This window comes from Bos grunniens, chromosome 29, assembly GCF_055505025.1.
Source record: "Bos grunniens cultivar Pamir isolate PY7600 chromosome 29, Bosgru_T2T1.0, whole genome shotgun sequence".
In the NCBI taxonomy this organism is placed as follows: domain Eukaryota; kingdom Metazoa; phylum Chordata; class Mammalia; order Artiodactyla; family Bovidae; genus Bos; species Bos grunniens.
Window position 1 is genome coordinate 4,758,653 of NC_141193.1, and position 20,459 is coordinate 4,779,111.

Genomic DNA, 20,459 nt, shown 5'->3' on the forward strand with positions numbered 1-20,459 from the left:
GGGAAGAAGAGGGTGGACAGCAGGAGGGAGAAGGACACTCGAAAAAGGGGGAAAAGAAAACCAGCCAAGAGGCGGCTGGGGCTCCACCTTTTTTTTTTTTTCCAAAATTCAACACTCGTTTACGGTAAAACAAACAAAAAAAAGCCTCTCAAAACAAAGGGGCTCCACCTTTAATCCCCAGCTCTCAACAAAGAGGCTTCGGGGCCCCCACGCCCAGTGCCAGGCTCAGCTCTAGCCCCATGCCCCCGCCCACCCCCGCGTCCCACCCTGCGCCCAGCCCCCGCACCATCAGGATTGTTGGCGGTGGTCAGCAGCACCAGGAGGGTGGTCAGTGCCTCAGGCAGGTTGAAGAAGTAGGTCAGCCGCTCCCGGTCCTGCCCGGCATCCTGCGGAAGCAGACACAGCAGCACTGAGGAGTCATCGGACCTCGGGCCACAAAGCCCAGGCCCCAGACCCAGCAAGCCCAGCCCTCCCACTACGGCTGCGCAGCCTCAGAGCCCATCTCTCCATCTCCTCCCAGTGGGCTCCAAGCCCCAGGCTGGGCAGACTGCACTCAGGACCTCTGGGCCCGAGAGCCAGTGTCCAGGGACGCCCCACACGGACACCGGCCACTGGGGCAGGCCTGCTTGGAGCCACAGTGAACAGCTCTCACCAGCCTGGCGGGCAGCATCACTGCCTGGGCAGAGAGGGCCCAGCGGGGGCCGGCCCGCCCGCTCCCAGCCAGACTTCACGGGCTGTGCGTGTGCCCTGGATACAGTGTGGGTGGGAGGTGCTCGCCCAGGCACAGAAAACCACCTCATCACTCAGGGAGCCTCGCAAGGCCACTCTCCTAGCTGCCACCTGAGGGCCAGCCCTCCATGGACACCTCGGGACCCTCCATGTTCCCAGGTCAGAGGCCGTCCCCCTCCCCGACTCCCGGGGGGCACCCTCGCCCACCCCACCCATCCTGTGCTCCGTAAACAGCAGTGACACTGGACAGACACGGGGGTCCTGAGATACTGGGACTGGTCCCACCTCCCAGCCGGGCTGCCCCTGCCACCCAGACTCACACACACACACAGAGACACACCCACGCATGCACACACAGAGACAGAAACACACACACAGCACACACAGTTACACACACAGACACCCCCATGCGTGTACACACAGAGATAGAAACACACACACACAGACACCCCCATGCATGCACACACAGAGACACACCCATGCATGTACACACAGAGACAGAAACACATACACAGCACACACAGTTACACACACACAGAGATACCCCCATGCATGTACACACAGAGATAGACACATACACACAGCACACACACAGAGTCACATAGACCCACACACACAGACACCCCCATGCATGCAGAGATAGAAACACACACCACACAGTTACACACACACACAGAGACACACCCATGCATGTACACACAGAGACAGAAACACATACACAGCACACACAGTTACACACACACAGACACCCCCATGCGTGTACACACAGAGATAGAAACACACACACACAGACACCCCCATGCATGCACACAGAGATAGAAACACACACAGAGACACACCCATGCATGTACACACAGAGACAGAAACACATACACAGCACACACAGTTACACACACACAGACACCCCCATGCATGCACACACAGAGACAGAAACACACACACAGACATACACAGTTACACACACACACACGACATCCCTTTGTGTGTACACGCAGAGACAGAAACACACAGCACACACAGTCACACAGACACACACACAGACACCCCCATGCGTGTACACACAAAGACAGAAACACACACACAACATGCTCACAGAGTTACACAGACAACACCTCCACACAGCAAGAAGCCAGGGGCTGGGAAGCAGTGAGGGGCAAAGAGGGGAGGGGTCCAGGCAGGAAGGGGTTTCCTCTGGAGAAACAGGCAGGGGCTGAGAGGGGCTGCCCTGACAGCCGGTCTGAGAGGCCTCCATCTAAGAGGGGTGCAGAGAAGGAGGGCCAGTGAGCGGCCGGTGGACCGACGGGGGCGGCACTGTGGGGCACCTGCGGGCTGCTGCCTGGTGGAGCAGAGCAGAGAGCGCCGTACCTTCTCGCCGGTGAAGAGCAGCATCCCAAACACAGTGAAGAGACACAGGTGCACGGCCAGCAGCAGCCCGACGCTGGGGGAAGCGGAAGCGGCACTCAGCGCCGGGCGGACGCAGTCCCGGCTCCACTGACCCGGCCCAGCAGGGAGCTCCCTGCCCCAAGCCAGCCCTGCTCAGCCGCTCAGTGCACTCTGGCAGAAGTGCAACCCTAGCAAACCTGTCCCAGGAGAGACAGTTCCAAGGACCCCCGGGACTCGCAAAGGAGAAAGACCACTGCCATCAACCTGGGCCAGCGGTGAGGGGTCAGCCACGTGAGTCATGGGGGTGGGGGTGCGGGGAGAGGGTGGGGGGCCAGGGACGGAGAGAAGTGAGTGGTCACAGCCAAGGCAGGAAGCGTATGCAGGATGGAGCAGGGGACAGGGGTCAAGGCAAGGCTGTTAAGAGGGCTGCCTTAGGTGCAAGACAGAGACCCCCAAATGCCTGCCTGCCCACAAGCCCCCCGGCCAGAGGAAGGGAGCCCCACGCCCCCAGCAGGGAGCAGAAACCCCACCCCGCCCTGCCAGCCCACTTGACCCAGCACCCACCTGACCCCAGCACCCACCTGACCCCAGCACCCACCTGTTTCAGCGCCCACCTGACCCCAGCGCCCACCTGACCCCAGGGCCCACCTGACCCCAGCACCCACCTGTTTCAGTGCCCACCTGACCCCAGCGCCCACCTGACCCCAGGGCCCACCTGTCCCAGGGCCCACCTGACTCCAGCACCCAGCTGACCCCAGGGCCCACCTGACCCCACGCCCACCTGTCCCAGGGCCCACCTGGCCCCCATGCCCACCTAACCCAGCGCCCATCTGTCCTCAGCGTTCACCTGACCCAGCGCTCACCTGACCCCACGGCCCACCTGACCCCAGCGCCCAACTGGCCCAGTGCCCACCTGACCCCACAGCCCACCTGTCCCAGCGCCCATCTGTCCCCAGCATCTACCTGACCCAGCGCCCACCTGACCCCAGCGCCCACCTGACCCAGCGCCCACCTGGCCCCCGTGCCCACCTGACCCAACGCCCATCAACCCCAGTGCCCACCTGGCCCAGTGCCCACCTGGCCCAGCGCCCACCTGACCCCAGCGCCCACCTGGCCCAGCTCCCACCTGACCCCACAGCCCACCTGGCCCAGCGCCCACCTGGCCATCTCCGGCAGCGAGCGCCTGATGCACTTGAGTGTCTTCTTCATCATGGAGGAATTCTGCATGAGGAAGAAGGGGCGCAGCAGCCGGCGCACTCGCAGGGGCTGTAAGAGACCCACACAGGGACCCTGAGCGCGGCCCCCAGGATGGGGCCAGAGACCCGACGCCTGGTGAGGACGGCCATGGCCCCGGCTGTCCCCAGGCTGCCCACTCGGCCGACCTTGACTTCCACGTCCCTCCGAGCCCAGGTCGAACCCAGGGCCCCCAGGCCCCCAGACGCGCCAGCATCAGGCCGGTGGGTGGCCAGCCTGTCTCCCCAGCCCCCTACCCCGCTCTCACAGAGGGCAGACGCCCCTGGACCTGTCTGGGAAGCCACTGTCCTGCCCTCCAGGGGCTGTCCCAGGCCTCCTCAATCTGTGGCCCCCAGCCCCTCATATGCTCTGGGTCACAGCCTCCCACACAGACCAGACCGGCAGAAACAGCAAGAACCCCACAACGCCACGCTCACACATGCACACACACACCCACACCTCCACACTCACACATACACTGACACCTCCACGCTCACACACACACATCCACACCTCCACGCTCACACACACCCACACCTCCACGCTCACACATACACCCACACCTCCACGCTCACATACACACCCACACCTCCATGCTCATACAAGCGTACACACACACCTCCATGCTCACACACACACCCTACACCTCCATGCTCACACAAGCACACACACACACCCACACCTCCACGCTCACATACACACCCGCACCTCCATGCTCACACAAGCGTACACACACACCTCCATGCTCACACACACACCCTACACCTCCATGCTCACACAAGCACACACACACACCCACACCTCCACGCTCCAACACACACACACACACACACCTCCACGCTCACACACACACCCACACCTCCACGCTCACACACACCCACACCTCCACGCTCACACACACACCCACACCTCCACACTCACATACATACCCGCACCTCCATGCTCACACAAGCGTACACACACACCTCTATGCTCACACACACACTCTGGACCTCCATGCTCACACAAGCACACACACACCCACATCTCCACGCTCACACACACACACCCACACCTCCACGCTCACACACACACTCTGGACTCCACGCTCACACAAGCACACACACACCCTTACCTCCACACTCACACACACACACACACTATACCTCCATGCTCACACACACCCCTCCACACTCACACACGTGCACACACACACACCTCCACGCTCACACACACACACACACACTATACCTCCATGCTCACACACACCCCTCCACACTCACACACGTGCACACACACCTCCACGCTCACACACACACACCTCTATGCTCACACACACACTCTGGACTCCACGCTCACACAAGCACACACACCCTTACCTCCACACTCACACACAGACACACACCCCTCCACACTCACACACATGCACACACACACCCACACCTCTATGCTCACACACACACACCTTCACACTCACACACACACACACCTGCACCTCCACATTCACACACACACCACCCCCACCCCTCCACGTGCTCTCACACACCCACGCCTCCATGCTCACACACACACACACACACACACACACACACATCAACACACACCCCTTCCTCTCCCCCTCCTGTCACACCCGAGGGCCCTCCTCCCTGTGCTCAGGACCCTGGCCCCTCAGAGGGCCCCCAGGGCTCTTACCCCGTCCCCACATGCACACACACACCACGTGCTTCAATACCTTCCACTCACAACAAAAACGCCTCACTCCCCTTCGCTCATCTGTTCCTTGTCCCTGTTCCAGACGATCCACCCACCTGCTCGAGACGCTGGACCGGCCCGCGGTGACCGCCAAGTCTCTGAGCCCAAGATCACCTCCTGTCTCCCAGCCTGGCCGGCAGGCGCCTCCCCCACCTGACACCTGGGTCACCCACTCTGTGCCCGACCACGTGCGGACCCCGAGTCCCTCCTCCCCTCTAGCTGGCCTCACGGCCAGGGAACTGTCTGTCCTTATAGTATTGAGGGCCCCTCCACATTCAATCTACAACTCAAACTGTCAACTCCAGACATTTTCCAGTGGGCATCTTCTTGTCTCACAAACACAAGGCTGATGGCCTCCCCTCCCTGCCCAAGCCCTCCACGACCACCTGCAAGCCCAGGGCACCCTCCCCTCACCTCCAGCCGGCAGCCGCACTGGGCACCCTCACCCCCACCCCTGCTCAGCTGGCCACCTGCCCCCTGCAGCCTGGGAGGACGGGGATGGGGGTCATGCCCGGGGCCAACAGTATGGACCTCCCCACCCTGGCCTCTGGCACAGCCCAGTGCCGGCCCCACTGTGGCCCCCGGGGGGACTTGCCAGCCCCTCCCCAAGCAAGTCATCTGTCCTCAGCAGACAGGCGGGCGGGTGGGTGTGGACTCTGCCCCCCGCCCCCCCTACCTCTCCCAGGACCACCCCCAAGGAGGGTGTTTCTGAACCACAGCTGTCCGTGAAAAGGACTGGCCGCCGGTAGGCAGGGCACAGAGCTCTAGTTACCATGGCGGGCTTGGGGAGCTGCCACCAAAGACGGACAGGGAGGTCTGTGTGGGCTCCCGAGGGACGTCCAGGACAAACAACTGTCACAAAACTCCAGGAATAAAGAGGCAGGACCACCATGGACTTGAGCCCCTCAGGAGTGAAGGTCTCTGTGTACAGAGACCCAGGGATGTGGGGCTGGGGCAGGGAGACTGCAAGTGTGAGTTCGGGTCCCTGGCCTCTCAGCATACAAGCCACGCATCCTCCCTGCTGGTTACACGGTTCTCGTGCCTCTCTCTCCCCTAATTTCATGGAGGACCCTCACCCAAAATGTTCGGTGACACTTGATGGACACAGTGACCGTCGCTCAGAAATGGAGCCGGCGGTGGCTGGGCTGGCCTCTGCCTCGTCTGGGGCGGAGGCGAGCCTTCTCCTTGGTGGGGATGGGGCGGCAGCTCCTCAGGGAGGAGGGTCCTCGTGCAGGGATGTGGAGGAGGCACGGGGGTGGGGGTGCTGCAGGGGGCACCACCCCTCACCCCCGCAGCCCTGCTGTGAGCTGGGAACCCACCCCTGACACCCCTGACACCTGCATCGGCTGCCCCGCTGGGCTGGAGGGCAGCAGGAGCGGGCAGGGGGTGCCCGCTGGCCTCTGTCCATGTGCTGTTCCCGCTGGCAGCACCCGGGATGTGCCCCCTCCCCAGCGTCCAGCACCCCCAGAACTAAGCCACCGCCGTGCTTCTTGGAAGCACCAGCACCCCCCGGAGGGCCAGAGCCCCTCCCCTGAGTTCCACAGCCCCAGTCTCTCCTTTACTCCCCCAGCCCCAGGGCAGGGGCTTTCCCCTCTCACTTTCTTACTCAAGCCCTGTCTGAGCCCCTATGGTAAATTCTCTCGAAAGCACCTGACGGGGCTTCTGTGTCCCCAACCGGCCCTCAGGGCTACAGACGCCCCCAAACCCACACCTGCAAGCTTGGATCTATCGAATCACAGGGCGGTGCCTCTGGGTGTTCTGGGCAGGCAGTGCGCCTGGGGGTGGGATTGCAGATGGCAGGCAGGACCAGACCCTGGAACTCACCCCCAGGGCCTCGCGCCTTCCCTGGGACTGAAGGTGGGGACAAGGCTCCGGCTTGTGGGTGACTGAGCAGGATGGCGCAGAGCTGGGCCAGAGGGACACTGGGCCCCAGGGCTCTCCCCCACACCCCACACCGTTCATCTGCGCCCCCACCCCCAAAAACTCCCTGCTGTCCTCGAAGCGCCTGGCCACCCCCTCTGCAGAGCCCCAGGGCTCTCCCCCACACCCCACACCATTCATCTGCACCCCCACCCCCCTCTAGAGCTCCCCCTCCCCCTCGGAGCCGCCTGACCACCCACCTCCTGGCAGACGAGACTCAGTGACACGGTCCAGTCCAGGAGAGACGCAACCAGCACCACAAGGTAGGCCAGCAGCCAGGGGTTCCTCCGGAACTGGGCCCACCCGATCAGGTAGCTCTGCAAGACAGATGGCGGCTGAGCGGGGGCAGCCAGTGCGAGGCCTGCGCCGTGTGGACGCTGGGGTGCTGGGCGGCCCCAGGGAGCCGCGTGGTCCCCGCGTGACTCGGAGCAGGAACTGGGCGCCAGGCGGGCAGGAGGCCACGCGCCTCACCCCGCCTGCTCGTGACCACGGGCGCGGCACTGACCCGCTCCAGCCTGTCCTCACAGCCGTCCTGCCTGTCTGGTCACCACCGCGGCTTGTGCGTGGGGACAGTTCCGGAAAAACCAGGAACCAGTGCAGTGGCCCAGGGGCCAGCCTTGAGAGGGTGGGTTTGTCATCTGGGTGGCCGGCACCTAACTTTCTATCACTGACGCCCCCCAGAGGTCACTATTTGCAGATAAAACCCACGCTCTCTCCCACCTTCCGAGACTTCCCCAACGGACCGGCCATTCAAAAAAGGCCAATGAAAACTCACCACTTTCAGTTCCAGGTTAAAACCCCCAGACCTCCTAACCACATCATAGGCTAAAAAAGGAGAAATAAGACACTGCCTGGGGCCCTTGGTCACACACGCACTGAGGCTCACCCATGCCCCTCGGGGTCAGACCACAGAGGCTGAACTGCCCCCTGAAGGGACGCAGGCAGGGTGCAGCTGGCTCAGCCTGGACGTGCCCGTGAGGCTGACGCAGTGGCGTCACGGCTGTTTATCAGAAGTGGTGGGAGCCGTGGCCAGCAGCGGGGTCTCACTGGCGGGTCCCTGTGGCTTTGACGCCCTGACACAGCCCAGCTCGTGCCCCGCCCTGGCTTCTGGAAGGATCCGGGTCACGGAAGCCAGGCTGGCACACTGGCAGGGCATCTGTCCCGCCCCCAACACCAGCCCCGCCCCTCACCGGCCCCTCCCCTTGGGCTTCTCCCCGGACAGCGGGGGCAGTGAGGGCTGTGAAGAGACCCCTCCAGGGCCCACTTGATCAGCAGGGGTCTCTCCCCAGGGCAACACTGTGGACCCTCAGCCGTGCCCTCCCCGGGTCCCATGAGGCTGCGCACCCCCGTGGCTCCGCCGACCCCTATCAATGGTCTTGGAGGGGGAGGGCCGTCCAAGAGGCAGGTCTGTGCCCTGCAGGTCAAAGTGCACGGTTGGGACAGGCGGCTGGCTCCAGGAGGGAGAAGGATGAACCTGGGAAGCTGTGGCCGGGCGGGAGGGCAAGGTGGACGAGCTGGCCCCTCACCTTCACGGAGACGTCGGCTGCAAAGACCAGCAGGCAGAGCGCCTCGACGCCCTGAGTCAGGCCGCAGGGCGGCTCCCAGGGGGCCGGGCGGTAGCGCACGTCCGAGGTGCGCGTGAGCGAGGAAGGGGTCTCGACGAAGGCCAAAGCCAGGATCAAGAAAATGGTGAAGCTCAGAATCCTGGAAAAGGAACCGAAACTGGTCAGAAGGCACGAACCAGCCACGCTCGGGGCCCAGAGAGCAGCCCAGCAGGCGGGATGCCTGGAAAGCGGCAGGGAAGAGACTCCACGGGTCCAAAGGCCGGGGCCCACACTTCCTGCTCCGGGGCCACCCGCGTGTGGTCAGACCACACACACCGGGTCCAAATTCAGGTGCCACGGCTGGCCGGAAGATTCTGGAAAGGAGCCCTCACCACAGAGGGGCCCTTTCTGCCTCTGCTCCGGTAAGAAGGGAAGACAGCGGCTCCTCGTCCACCCCAGGGAGGGGAGCCTGCCTGCCCCCCGAAAGCCCCCCAGGCCCGGCCGCAGGAGCCCCGTGGGGCGCGTGCCCGCTCACCACTGGCTGCTGCTGGAGTAGTACCACCTGTAGAGCCACAGAGACCGGGCGTCCATGCGGTGGTTGATGGAGCGATACTGGAAGTGGAGGTCACACGGGGCGGTGAGGGTCCCCTCGGTGCCACACCGCACAGCCAGCCCTTGCAGGGCAGCCCCTCACCCCACCACACGTCCACGGCAGGGACACAGCCCGGCGATCACAGAGTCCACTCCACAGGGACTGGGGGCTCGTGGCCACCCAGCAGGGTCAGACCCTCCCAAGCTGCAAGGTTTCCTGGCAGAGGGAGAACGCCCAAGGGCCGGACTCCGGGGCCAGCCAGTGGACGGACCCCGGCCTGCTGGATGCACAACTGTGCACACAGCTGTGTCTGCCCGTGAGGCTCTCCTCACTTCTGTGCAAGGCCGACCCCGCCCCGCCTCAGCTGGGTCACCCTCCAGGATGCCGCCAGCCTCATCCCCAGCTGGCTCCCACAGTCTATCTCCCTGATTAACCTGGGGTGTTGTCTGCAGGCGAAGGAAGGTCATGCCACCTCTGGGTATCTTTCAAAGAACCCAGAGCAGTACGGCACACGACAGGCCTGGGCAGATGGTGAATTGGCAAAATGAGTGACCAGGGACCCAGAAGGGCACCTGGCGCACGTCTCCTAAGGAGGGTTGGAGGGGACCAAGCCCTAAATCCCGGTCAGCACGGGGGCAACGACCGTACGGCCCAGCAACCACAGCTTGGCCCCAGGATGGCAGGGGTGAAGGGGCCAGCGGAGCAGCGCCCGCCCAGCCCCCACAAGCCCCAGGGCAAGCGCCCGCCCACCCACCTGGATGGCGTCTTCGATGAGGACCACAGCCTGGTCCAAGCACAGATCCCGCCTGGCCGCGGCGCCTGTGGGCAGAGGGGACGCGGCGGGTGAGGAGTGGGATCGGGAGATGCTCGCCCAGCCCAAGACTCCTGGGGAGAGCAAGGCGAGGACCTAGCTGCAACCTTTCAGAGGCTCTGGAATGAGATGCCTGCGCCCTGGGCGGGGCAGGGTCTGAACGACAGGCTCCGGGCCCAGGACAGGAGCGGCCCCCGCAGTGCCCATCGCCCCCTGTCCAATGGAGGTGTTAACATCCGCCCAGCTGGGCCCCCAAGGTGAGTGCAGGACCCCCAGGGCCGGCCTGGCGCATGGACTGTGTTCATGGTCCCCCTCCCCACGCCGACCCACCGCGGGCCTCCAGGCGGCCTTTGTCAGGACACCGCGGCCCAGCTGCCTTGACTGTGAGATGGGGTGGTGCTCCCAGCCAGCCGTCTGCCAAACAAGGGCACGGGTCTCACACTGACACTTCAGCGTCACGTCTAGAAGCCCGAGGTGCTGCGTGACCCTCCACCAGATACGGAGACCTAAGAAGGGCCTTCTGGGGTCATCGTGTCCCCCTAATTCCCCCCCACCCCGGCTCGTGTCATGAGCCCACAGGGCCAGGTGGCCACAGCCAAGTCACCCCAAGGGCAGGAGCCGAGGGAGCCTTTGCCAACCAGACAGGGGCCATCAGGGGCCAGGGAGGACTGACTACGAGGGGCCTTTGGGCAGGACAAGTCGAGGGCTCCAACCTCAGCCCGGTACCCCAGTCCCCCCATCAGGGAGCTTCGGGCTGCGCACCTGGTCGGTGCCCTTGGCCGGGCGTGCTGCCTGCCGCCTGGTGAGCAGGGGCGCCGCTCCGACTCTGCACGGGACCCCTCCCTGACACAGGGGTGTGAGAAAGGCATGAGGAGCTGCAGCCCAGGGAGGCAGGGAACCCCTCAGAGAGGCTGCGGGGGGCGGGCGGGGCGCAGCCCAGGTACCCAGGACACAGAGCCGGCACACAGCCCCCAGCGGCTCGCAGGGCTTTGAGACGAGCTAAACTAACCAGTCACCATTCCTGTTGAAGACTACTCTCACGTCTGGTCCCTGGAGGTCAGCAGCTGCCAAAACCACCCTTCACAGGTACCAAGAGAAGACAGAGAGGCAGAGAGGTGCCCAGGAAAGGGGACGCTGGACACCTGGGCAGAGCTCCAGACCACTGCCAACTCTTGTCTGCCGTCCCCAGGGAGGCTGTGTCACTGTCCTCCGAGCCCGTGCAGCAGGGTCCAGGAACCAGTGGGGGACATGGGGGACCATGGACAGAGACAGGGGGCGGGACTCTGCCATCACCCTGCTGTGTCACCGAGAACAAGCACCATGTCCGTCGGCACCTCGGGGTCCCCCCACAGACAACCTCCACGCTCACCCCCAGGGCCCCAGGAGTTCCCCGGGGGCAGGCTCTGAGGGTGGCGACCGCTGCTTCCCCGGAAAGCCTCCCGGGCACGCTGCGATCTGAGGCAGCTCGGTTTTGCTCCCTGCTGCGTCCACTGAGCCCAGGCCGCCGCGGGGCACACAGTGGCTGGGGACGCCTGTCGACCCACAGCCAAGGGGCACCCGGGGAGGCAGAACGGTCTGAGGGCCCCCATATCATGAAAACCCAGGTGAGAGACGGAGCTCGGCTTGAGGGGACCCAAGGAGACAAGCTGCCTGCATAAGACAGGCAGCCAGAGGCCCCAGAGCTTGCTCCAGGACCCAGACTGGGGGCCGCTGGAGGGGCTCGCTCAACTCTGGCCACCCGGCCCTTGAAGCGCCAGACCCCCCAGGGCCCTCCCACCCTGTCCTCCTGTTCCCCCCGCAGCAGCCTTCCACCTGCACCTCATAGCTTCCCCCGGGTCCCCCCAACCCCAGGAGAGAGTCCACACTCCACCCGCCTCCTCCCCTGCCGCTTCCTCCAGCCTGTGCCCTCCTCGCCACTCACCCCAAACTTGGCTCCACCAAGGCCAAGCTCTCCAAAGCCTCCACGCCCTTGCCCAGGCACCATCAGCCCTGCCAGGAGCATCATCCTGCAGCTTGGCGGTCTAGGAACTCACTGCCCCAGGGTGGGGTGCAGGGGGCGGGCAATCACCTGTCCACACCCCTGTCTCCCCACTGGGCATACCAGGGAGGATGTCAGAGCACAGAGGACAAGAGGGTTCAAACACTGTGTCCCACGTCAGCCCTGCCCTGGTCCTCCTGCCCCAGGCCTCCCCTTCCCAACACCCCAGAATAAATCCCCTCCCGCGCTGGCTCCAGCTCCCCTCACCCCCTGGCTGGGCCTGTGTGACCCTGGGCGAGTCCCCTCCTGCGCTGTGCCTCAGTTCCTGCAGGCCCTACACAACAGGACTGATGTGCAGGCTGAATGGGTTACTGTAGCTAACGTGCTATGCACAGTAAGCCCTTCATCAACACTCACTATCAGTATTCTTCTCAAAGCCCCTTCTATAGCATAGCAATCCCTTGTCCTCTGACTTTTCCATAACCAGTAAGAGGGTCATTCCCTGACCAGGAAGGGGAAGAGAAAACGACTATCCCCACCCTGCAGTCGTGGTCCATGAGGAGGGGCTGAATCGGGACCTGACCACAGGGGCTCACTGGGGCCCGAGGGGCACCCAGCAGCAGCCTTCCCCCACCTTTGTTCCTACGAGAGTCTGGCTGTAGGCCAGACAGACCCTGAGTTCAGGGTCCTATCCAGCAGCCCTGCATGGGAGCTGGGGGTAAACTCAGTGAGGGTCCCCAGAGCCTGGCTGGACAGCCTGGCCAGGGAAATCCAGAACACAGGGTGTCTTGTCTGTGTTCTCAGAAGCCCTCACCAAGGCCACAGGGTCTGGACAAAGAGCCCTCCCCAGAGTCCCCCCACACCAGCCACATTGCCTGCCCGGGTTCTTGTCTCTACAGTGAGGGTCTCATCTGCCTGGCTGTGCATTCTCCCGGGGCTGGACCTGCAATGATCACAGTTCTCTGCTCAGAATGGCTATCGGCACCAGTGAGCACCAACTCTGCCACCGGGCCAGGCACCTAGACTCTCTCTGAATCCTCACCAGGCCCCCCTCAAGGGCAGCCCCAGTGACCACCTCCGTTTTACGAAGACTCAGAAAGGTTGGCTTCATCGATTCAATGGACGTGAGTTTGAGCCAACTCCAGGAGATGGTGAAGGACAGGGAAGCCTGGCGTGCTGCAGTCCATGGGGTCGGCAAGAGCCAGACACGACTGAGAGACTGAACAACAACAGAAAGGTTAGACCTACCAAGGTCACACAGCCAGGAAGTGGCAGCACCAGAAAGGCACCCGGACCTCCAGACACAAAGTCTGCTCCCCCTGAACACCACCATGTCCTATGTCCCTTTTCCGGGGCCCTGGGAGGCTTGGCACAGGCTGGATGGAGAACTGTCCTGGGACAGGCTCTGAGATGGGCAGGTGGGCATATTTCCTATCTCCGGTCAGGCACTCACCCCAACAGCCGGGCACACAGTACAGAGCCCCCACAGGCAGGAGCCCAGGCGGCCCCTTAAGGAGCACCCATGCGGGGCAGCAGCCGCTGCGACAGGTCCCCGGGCTGTGACTTGCACCAGGTGTGGACATTCTCGGGGTCTCAGTTTCCCCCTTCATAAAAGGAGGCTGAAGCCCTTCCCTCCCAAATCCAGCACCCAAAGCCCCTGGGATCTGACAGGGACAGAAAGCCTCCACCCTCCCAGGCCTCCCCAGGAATTAGCAGTCTTTCTGCCGATAAACAGGAAGGGCAGGCCAGAGCTGCAGAGGGCAAAGGCAGGAAGCCACCCCGGTTTGGGAAGCCTCACAATTCACTCCCAGCTGGATTTCACCTCGGCCACTTCCTGGCTGTGTGACCTTGGGTAGGGGAACGCCCCTCTCTGTGCCTCACTTTCCCCGATAAGAACTGGGGAAAACGGAAGTAGGTCGTCCTAGGAGTCACCAAGGCGATCTACGGAAAGTACGAAGCCCCGAGCCCACGGAGGGGACTAGGGGGTGGGGCGGGGGGACGGGGCTGGCTGCTCCCGGGCTGAGCGAGGCCTCTCTGTCCAGCCGGTCGGTGGAGCAGGGAGAGACCACCCCCCTCTCCCAGCAACCCCGCGCCCCCAGCTCCCAGGCCGGGATCGGGGTCCGCATGGCGCAGCCGCCCAGCCCTCCTCAAGGCCCGATCGGACCCCGGCCGGGGGAGAGGGGGGCGCGCCCGCAGCGACAGCAGGGACGCGACACGGGCCGCCAGGAACCCGACGCGCCGCCCCCGCGAGGCCAGGCCCCTCCCCAGGCCGCGGCTCACCAGGGCTCTCTTGGACGCTGCTGCAAGTGAGTACGCCCCTTGGGCAGTCGCGGCCGCTGCCGCCGCGGGCCCGGCTCAAAAGGGGTTCCGACTCTTCCAGGGTGTCCGCCATAGGGTCTCCGCCTGCCACCCGGACCGCGCAGAGGCGCTAAACGCGAGCTCCACCGCGCAGGCGCATTGCCCCCGCCCCGGGGTTCGGGCGGAGGCGGGGACAGCACTGTGATGAAGGGGCGTCCCTTCCCACCAGCCAGTAAGGATGGAGAGCTTGCTCATGGAGGCGGGACTTACCCGACTCCACGCCCCCTGGTGGGCGGGGCTCAACTTCCTGGTGGGAGGGGCTATAAAGGCCTAGGGGCAGGGAGAAGCGCGTTCTTAACGGGTGGTCCAGCCGGCTCAGTCCGCCCCACGTGGGCACGGGTTAGGAATGCTCATTCTTGGGCCAGCTCGACCCACCTTCATTGGAAGGACTGATGCTGAAGCTGAAACTCCAATACTTTGGCCACCTGATGCCAAGAACTGACTCATTGGAAAAAACCCTGATGCTGGGAAAGATCGAAGGTGGGAGGAGAAGGGGAGGACAGAGGATGAGATGGTTGGATGGCATCACCGACTCAACAGACATAAGTCTGAGTAGGCTCTGGGAGTTGGTGATGGACAGGGAAGCCTGGCATGCTGCAGTCCATGGGGTTGCAAAGAGCCAGACACAACTAATTAGTATCCTTAATTACATCAGCAAAATCTCTTTTGCCATCTAACCCACCACAACCACAAGCATGATGGGGAGGGAGAGGTCATGGGACCCAAAATTCTGCCTCCCACAGAGTTCTGAAATAAGAAAAAGATTAAATTTCCCCATAAGTGGTGGTGTTCAGTCGCTAAGTCATGTCTGATGCTTTGTGACCCCATGGACTGCAGCACACCAGGCTTCCCTGTCCTTCATTATCTAGAGTTTGCTCAAATTCCTGTCCATTGAAGTTGGTGATGCCATCCAACCATCTCATCTTCTGTCCCCCACTTTTCCTGCCCTCAATCTTTCCCAGCATCATGGTCATGGGAAAGGGGCGAAGGATAAGAACCAGAAGCTCACAAAAGAAGAAATATGAATAATGAGTGCTTGAAGCAAAGCTCCACCTGGTTAAAACAAAGATACACAAATTGCAGTAACAATGAAATCAGTGAGCCCATCACTTGGCAAGTATTTAAAAGATGATACAGCCCTGGTGGGCAAGACTGGTTATCCCAGGACGGTAGAGAGAAATCGCAGGACGTGTTTGTGGGTTTGGTTTGGGTTTTTTTTTTTTTTTAATCAGTTTGTATCTTCAAACCTGGGAAAAAGTAAGATATTTTTATTCTGAAAAAGCAAATAATAGATGCACACAGCTCTGGGCTTCCGTCTTGGCTCAGACAGTAAAGAATCTGCCTATAGTGTAGGAGACCCGGGTTTGTTCCCTGGGTCAGGAAGATCCTCCAGAGAAGGGAATGGTAACACACTCCAGTGTTCTTGCCTGGAGAATCCCATGGACAGAGGAGTCTGGTGGGCTACAGACCATGGAGTTGCAGAGAGTCGAACACAACTAAGCAACTAACACTTTGCAAAAATGGCCCATCCCCCAAGGACTCATCTTTATTGCAATTAAAGAATTCCTTTGATGTTTATACAAACTCACGAGGCCAGAATGGAATGCAGTGCTGAGTAAGCATTTACGTGGACTTTGTGGTGCAAGCAAGGCTGGTTTGGATGCTGAACACAGAGTTAACACAGGAGCTCTAGCAAAAGGGAAGACAGGAACAAGTCTTCTGAGATGCCAATGTATGTCCTTGGTAGAACCAAACTGTCCCTGGGGCGCAGACAGATGGCCTCTGGGCCATGTCCATTACTAGTTAGTTGGTCAGCCTTAGACTGTGGGGGAGTAAAGCCTGGGAGGGTCCTCTGGGTAGGCTGCTGGAGTGCCGTGTGTGCACCTCCTGGGACCCGGGGCCCCAGCTAAGAGGGGCAGGGCCAAGGGAGCAGTGGTGGCCTGGGAGTGAAACCAGAGGGACACCAGCCTGGTCTTATGTTACTACTCCAGGCAAGTCATGGCCCTTCTGGGTGCCTCAGTTTCCCCTTCTGTGAAATAGGATCAAAACAAAACCAAGACAGCTGTGAAGCTTGAAGGGGATTGCACTGGCCCTCAGGAGTCCCTGGGCACTCACAGCTCCCCGCCTCGCCACCCATCAAAGGCAACGTAACCTTGGCTGAAGTCCAGCCCCTGGGTGAGCTGCCTCCTCCACGTCCAGCCACTGTGAAGTTCACCAGGAGCCGTCACTCAGCCAGTCGTGCCCAGCAAGTGTACTGAGAACCTACTGTGCCGCAGACACCAGGCTGGGTGCTGGGATACAGCAGTGAATAAAACAGGCGCTTAGGACGTGACATTCTGACTGCTGCTTCTGCTGCTGGACTATCGGAGGGCATGTCACACACCCCCTCGGCCTGGCTCCCCATCTATAAAGTGGGGAGAGACTTACAGCAGCCTCACGTGGCTGGTAGACTTCCCTGGTGGCTCAGACGGTAAAGAATTCGCCTCCAGTGCAGGAGACCGGAATTCAGTCCCTGAGTCGGGAAGATCCCCTGGAGAAGAAAATGGCAACCCACTCCGCTATTCTTGCCTGGAGAATCCCATGGACAGAGGAGCCTGGCGGGACACAGTCCTTGGGATCACAAAGAGTTGGACACGACTGAGCGACTATCATACACATGTGACTGTTGAGAAGGTTCAAGCAAGGTGACGCATGTCAGGCGCTGGACAAAGTGGGGCGCCCAGTGACGAGGGCCGGCAGGCCCTCTGAGCTCCCTGTCGGTCCAGTGGAGGAGGCCGACAGAAAAGGGAAAAAGGGTGCTGTGATGGCATTCCCCAAGCTTGCAGGGAGGGAGGCAGACTCAGCGGGCTCTCTCCACACGCCCCGCAAAAGGCCATGGGATGGGGAAACCGAGGCCAGAGGTGACAGAGCTCGCCAGGATCTCCTGCTGTCTGTGGGTGAGGTTGTAGGAGGTCACCAGGCTTCTTACCAGCTCTGTCCGTGGGTCCTTCTGGTGCCCCAGACTGGGAAGCAAGCCTACAGGAGACCCGGGGTGTCAGCTGACACCCCATCCCCATTTTCCTCTCTCCTTCCTCTTCCTGCCACGGGCCTGCTGGCCCTCATCCACAGCCTGATGCTGAGCAGGGCCCCTTGGGTCTCCTGTGCACAAATATCCCGATTTCATGTGCTGCTTATGGCCTTTCCTGGTGGCTCAGAGGTAAAGAATCTGCCTGCAATGCAGAAGACACAGGTTTGATCCCTGGTCAAGAAGATTCCCCTGGAGAAGGAAATGGCAACCCACTCCAGTATTCTTGCCTGGGAAATCCCAAAAGGCTCCTCAGTCCATGGGGTCACAAAGAGTCAGGCACAATTTAGTGACTAAACAACAACTAAACAATGACAAGCAATAAATGTCCCAATTTCACATGCTGCTTATGTGTTTCCTAAGACACATTCAATGAAAATATGTATAATGACTATCTACAGCTGCGTAACAAATAACCCCGAAATGTCACATTTTAAAGCCATGTCTCTTGTCTCCCAGGTTTTCCAAGACTGGAGTCTGAAGGCAGCTTACCTGGACGCCTCCCTGCGTCTCTTGCAGGATGTGATCAAGGTGAAGCAGAGGCTGCAGACATCTGCAGGGGCCTGGCTCACTCAGTGGCTATAGGCTGAGTTCAGTTCCTCACGGGCTGATGGACCAGGGTCTCAGTTCCCTGGCTGATGGCCTCTCCATAGGGCTGCCAATGACAGGGCAACCGGCTTCATCAGGACAAGAAAGTGAGAAAAGTCAGAGAGGACTCACAAGATGGAAATCACCATCTTCTAGAACCTAATCTCAGAAGAAACACCCATCACTCCTACTGTGCTCTGTTGGTTAGAACAAGTCACCAGATCCAGCCCACCTGAGTCCAGGAGTGCAGGACCCACTCAGGATGGAATGCAGACTGGAGAGTCAGGCTGCCCAAGAGGACAGACCACAGCAGACCAGGCCTGGGGCAGGGCCAAGGGGGCCTTGGCATGGGCCCAGGTGACCCTCCAAAGCCACAGAGCAGCAGCTTCTCCCCTGCAAACACGGCCAACCCAGAGGAAGCCACAGGCAGTCACAGAATCCCTGGTTTGCAAAGCAGACGAGAAAGCGCATCCTTGTCATAAACTCCATTTCCTGCCCTGCCCCAGGCAAGAAAACAGACTTGAGAGTCAACAGGGGCCAGGGTCCTATCTCCAGCCACCCCCTCCCCACACATGCTATAAATGAATGAGGAATCCACCCACCATGCAAAGCTGCCTTTCCAGTGTGGCTCTTGTCGTCTGTGTCCCTTGGAACCTGAAGTGGAAAAAGGCATCCTCTTGGTGGGGACAGCGACTTTGGGTCAGCCCGGGCATCCCTCATGCCGTATCAGGGCCACTGATACAGCATGACAGTGTGAGTTAGAGGCTCACACTGTCAACAGAGAACTTTCTCTCCCACAGGTCACGCCAAACTTGGTTTGAATGACAGAAATGCCCCCTCGGCTTCTGTATGCATGCTTGCAGCCATGTTAGTTTGGACAACAAGTTCCATGTCTCATTCCCACATTGTTTTACAGAGAAATAATGGAACCTCTGCCCTAATGAAGCTGAAGCTCCAATACTTTGGCAGCCTGATGCGAAGAGCTGACTCATTAGAAAAGACTCTGATGCTGGGAGGGATTGGGGGCAGGAGGAGAAGGGGACGACAGAGGATGAGATGATTGGATGGCATCACTGACTCAACGGACATGAGTTTGAGCAAATTTGGGGAGATAGTGAAGGACAGGGAAGCCTGGCGTGCTGCAGTCCCTGGGGTCACAAAAAGTTGGACACGACTCAGAGACTGAACAACAATGACAAATGGAGCTGCCCTGGGGAGGCCGCCAGGACGTGGAGGAGACCCGAGAGGGGCCCGGACACCCTCCCAGCCTGGGGCTGTGACCAGCGCCCTGGGCCTGCTCCTGACACTGCTTGGCCACATCCACTTCCTTCCTGGATGTACCAGGCCAATGCTCACCATGGGGCTGGGTCTCCCCTGTCAACTGCAGGAGCGGCAAGCAGACACCCGTGGTTTGTGCATGCTTGTGTGTGTGTGTGCTCAGCCACTCGATCGTGTCCCACTCTACGACGCCATGGACTACAGCCCACCAGGCTCCTCTGGCCATGGTTTATGTGCCCATAAAGCCACTGTAGCTTCATGGTTTAACTCATTCAGTCACTCATTCATCCATGCATCTATTGAGTACCTTCTGCATGCTAGGAATCATTCCTGTTGATTGAATAAGACAAAAACTGCTCTTCAGAACAGTTTCAAATGATTTCTAAAAGCACACAGAAAGGGCTTCCCTGGTGGTTCAGTGGTTAAGACTCAGCACTTACAAAGCAAGGGACACGGGTTCAATCCCAGTTCAGGAAACTAAGATCCCATATGCAAATAAGGCAACACCAAAACAAAAAAGCAAGTAGAAAAACATTTAAATCACCCGTCCTCAAAGGGAAAATCTTTCAGCTCTGAATTCACATCCTTGTCCACAACCGCCGTCCTGAGCTCAAGTAGCCCCACACCCTTGCCAAGCCTCAGTTTCTATTTCCATAAAATGGAGACAATGAGAGCGGCCACTCCCATTTGCAGAGACTAAGGACATATGACGGGGCCTCAGACCCCGTTCCTGCTCCTCCCCTGCCTCCCTCCTCCACCATCTCTGGGAGAAACGTAACTCAGTGTTTTAAGATCACAAAGAATTCTCAAGGCCCTTGTCATACTTCATTCCTGAAATGACCACCAAGATTAGCAAAGCAACGATCCTACCTTTGCACTTGGGGAAACTGAGGCTCAGAGAGGTCACGTGCTTTGTCTACAGCCACACAGTGAGTGAGGGACTCAGTGGACATCAAGCTTTCCGGAGCCTGGGAAGAGAGTATGTCAGCTGAGCATGGGGCCAAAATCTGGGGCATTGGTGAGAAAGACATCACGTGTGCCCTGGGGACCAGCCCCTGGGAAAACCATCTGCTTCCCAGGCTGGGCATAGACTGCACGGGCTATTTTGAGTTCTCCCACACATGACACAAACAGCAGGAATCTGGGGAGACCCGGGTCGTTGGTCGCGATGGGAACCGAGAGGCCAAGGGAAGAGTTGTGGGTGACGAGGGTCAGCAAGGCAGGGGCAGGAGGGCAGAGCCCAGAAGCCT

The 20,459-nt window shown here is 60.6% G+C and overlaps 1 protein-coding gene and 1 long non-coding RNA gene across 19 annotated transcripts in view; both read right to left on the bottom strand.

Annotated features, from left to right (window-relative positions):
- The window catches only part of TPCN2 (two pore segment channel 2), a 31,097-nt gene extending 16,720 nt beyond the window's left edge, over positions 1–14,377 (bottom strand). For 6 of the 18 annotated variants that reach the window (XR_015157632.1, XR_015157633.1, XR_015157634.1 and 3 more), the window contains exons 1-8: positions 14,202–14,377; positions 9,887–9,951; positions 9,076–9,152; positions 8,523–8,700; positions 7,197–7,313; positions 3,272–3,378; positions 2,095–2,167; positions 287–386 (exon numbers count right to left, since the gene is read on the bottom strand). Coding sequence is in view for 11 of the 18 variants with exons in the window: in XM_086383962.1 (XP_086240088.1) it covers positions 287–386; positions 2,095–2,167; positions 3,272–3,378; positions 7,197–7,313; positions 8,523–8,700; positions 9,076–9,152; positions 9,887–9,951; positions 14,202–14,313 (829 nt within the window). In the remaining 7 variants the exon portion in view is untranslated. Of the gene's footprint in view, positions 1–286; positions 387–2,094; positions 2,168–3,271; positions 3,379–7,196; positions 7,314–8,522; positions 8,701–9,075; positions 9,153–9,886; positions 9,952–10,705; positions 10,883–11,864; positions 12,067–14,201 lie in introns of those variants that run through there. The other 12 variants (XR_015157636.1, XM_086383967.1, XM_086383966.1 and 9 more) reach the window with 7 other exon arrangements.
- A 1,427-nt stretch (positions 14,378–15,804) lies between these two features.
- LOC147341741 (uncharacterized) lies at positions 15,805–20,205 on the bottom strand. The gene is made up of 3 exons (XR_015157638.1): positions 20,080–20,205; positions 18,534–18,585; positions 15,805–18,020 (listed from the first exon to the last, which is right to left on the bottom strand). It is a non-coding gene; the product is annotated as an uncharacterized LOC147341741 (long non-coding RNA).
- Between the last annotated feature and the right edge of the window lie 254 nt (positions 20,206–20,459).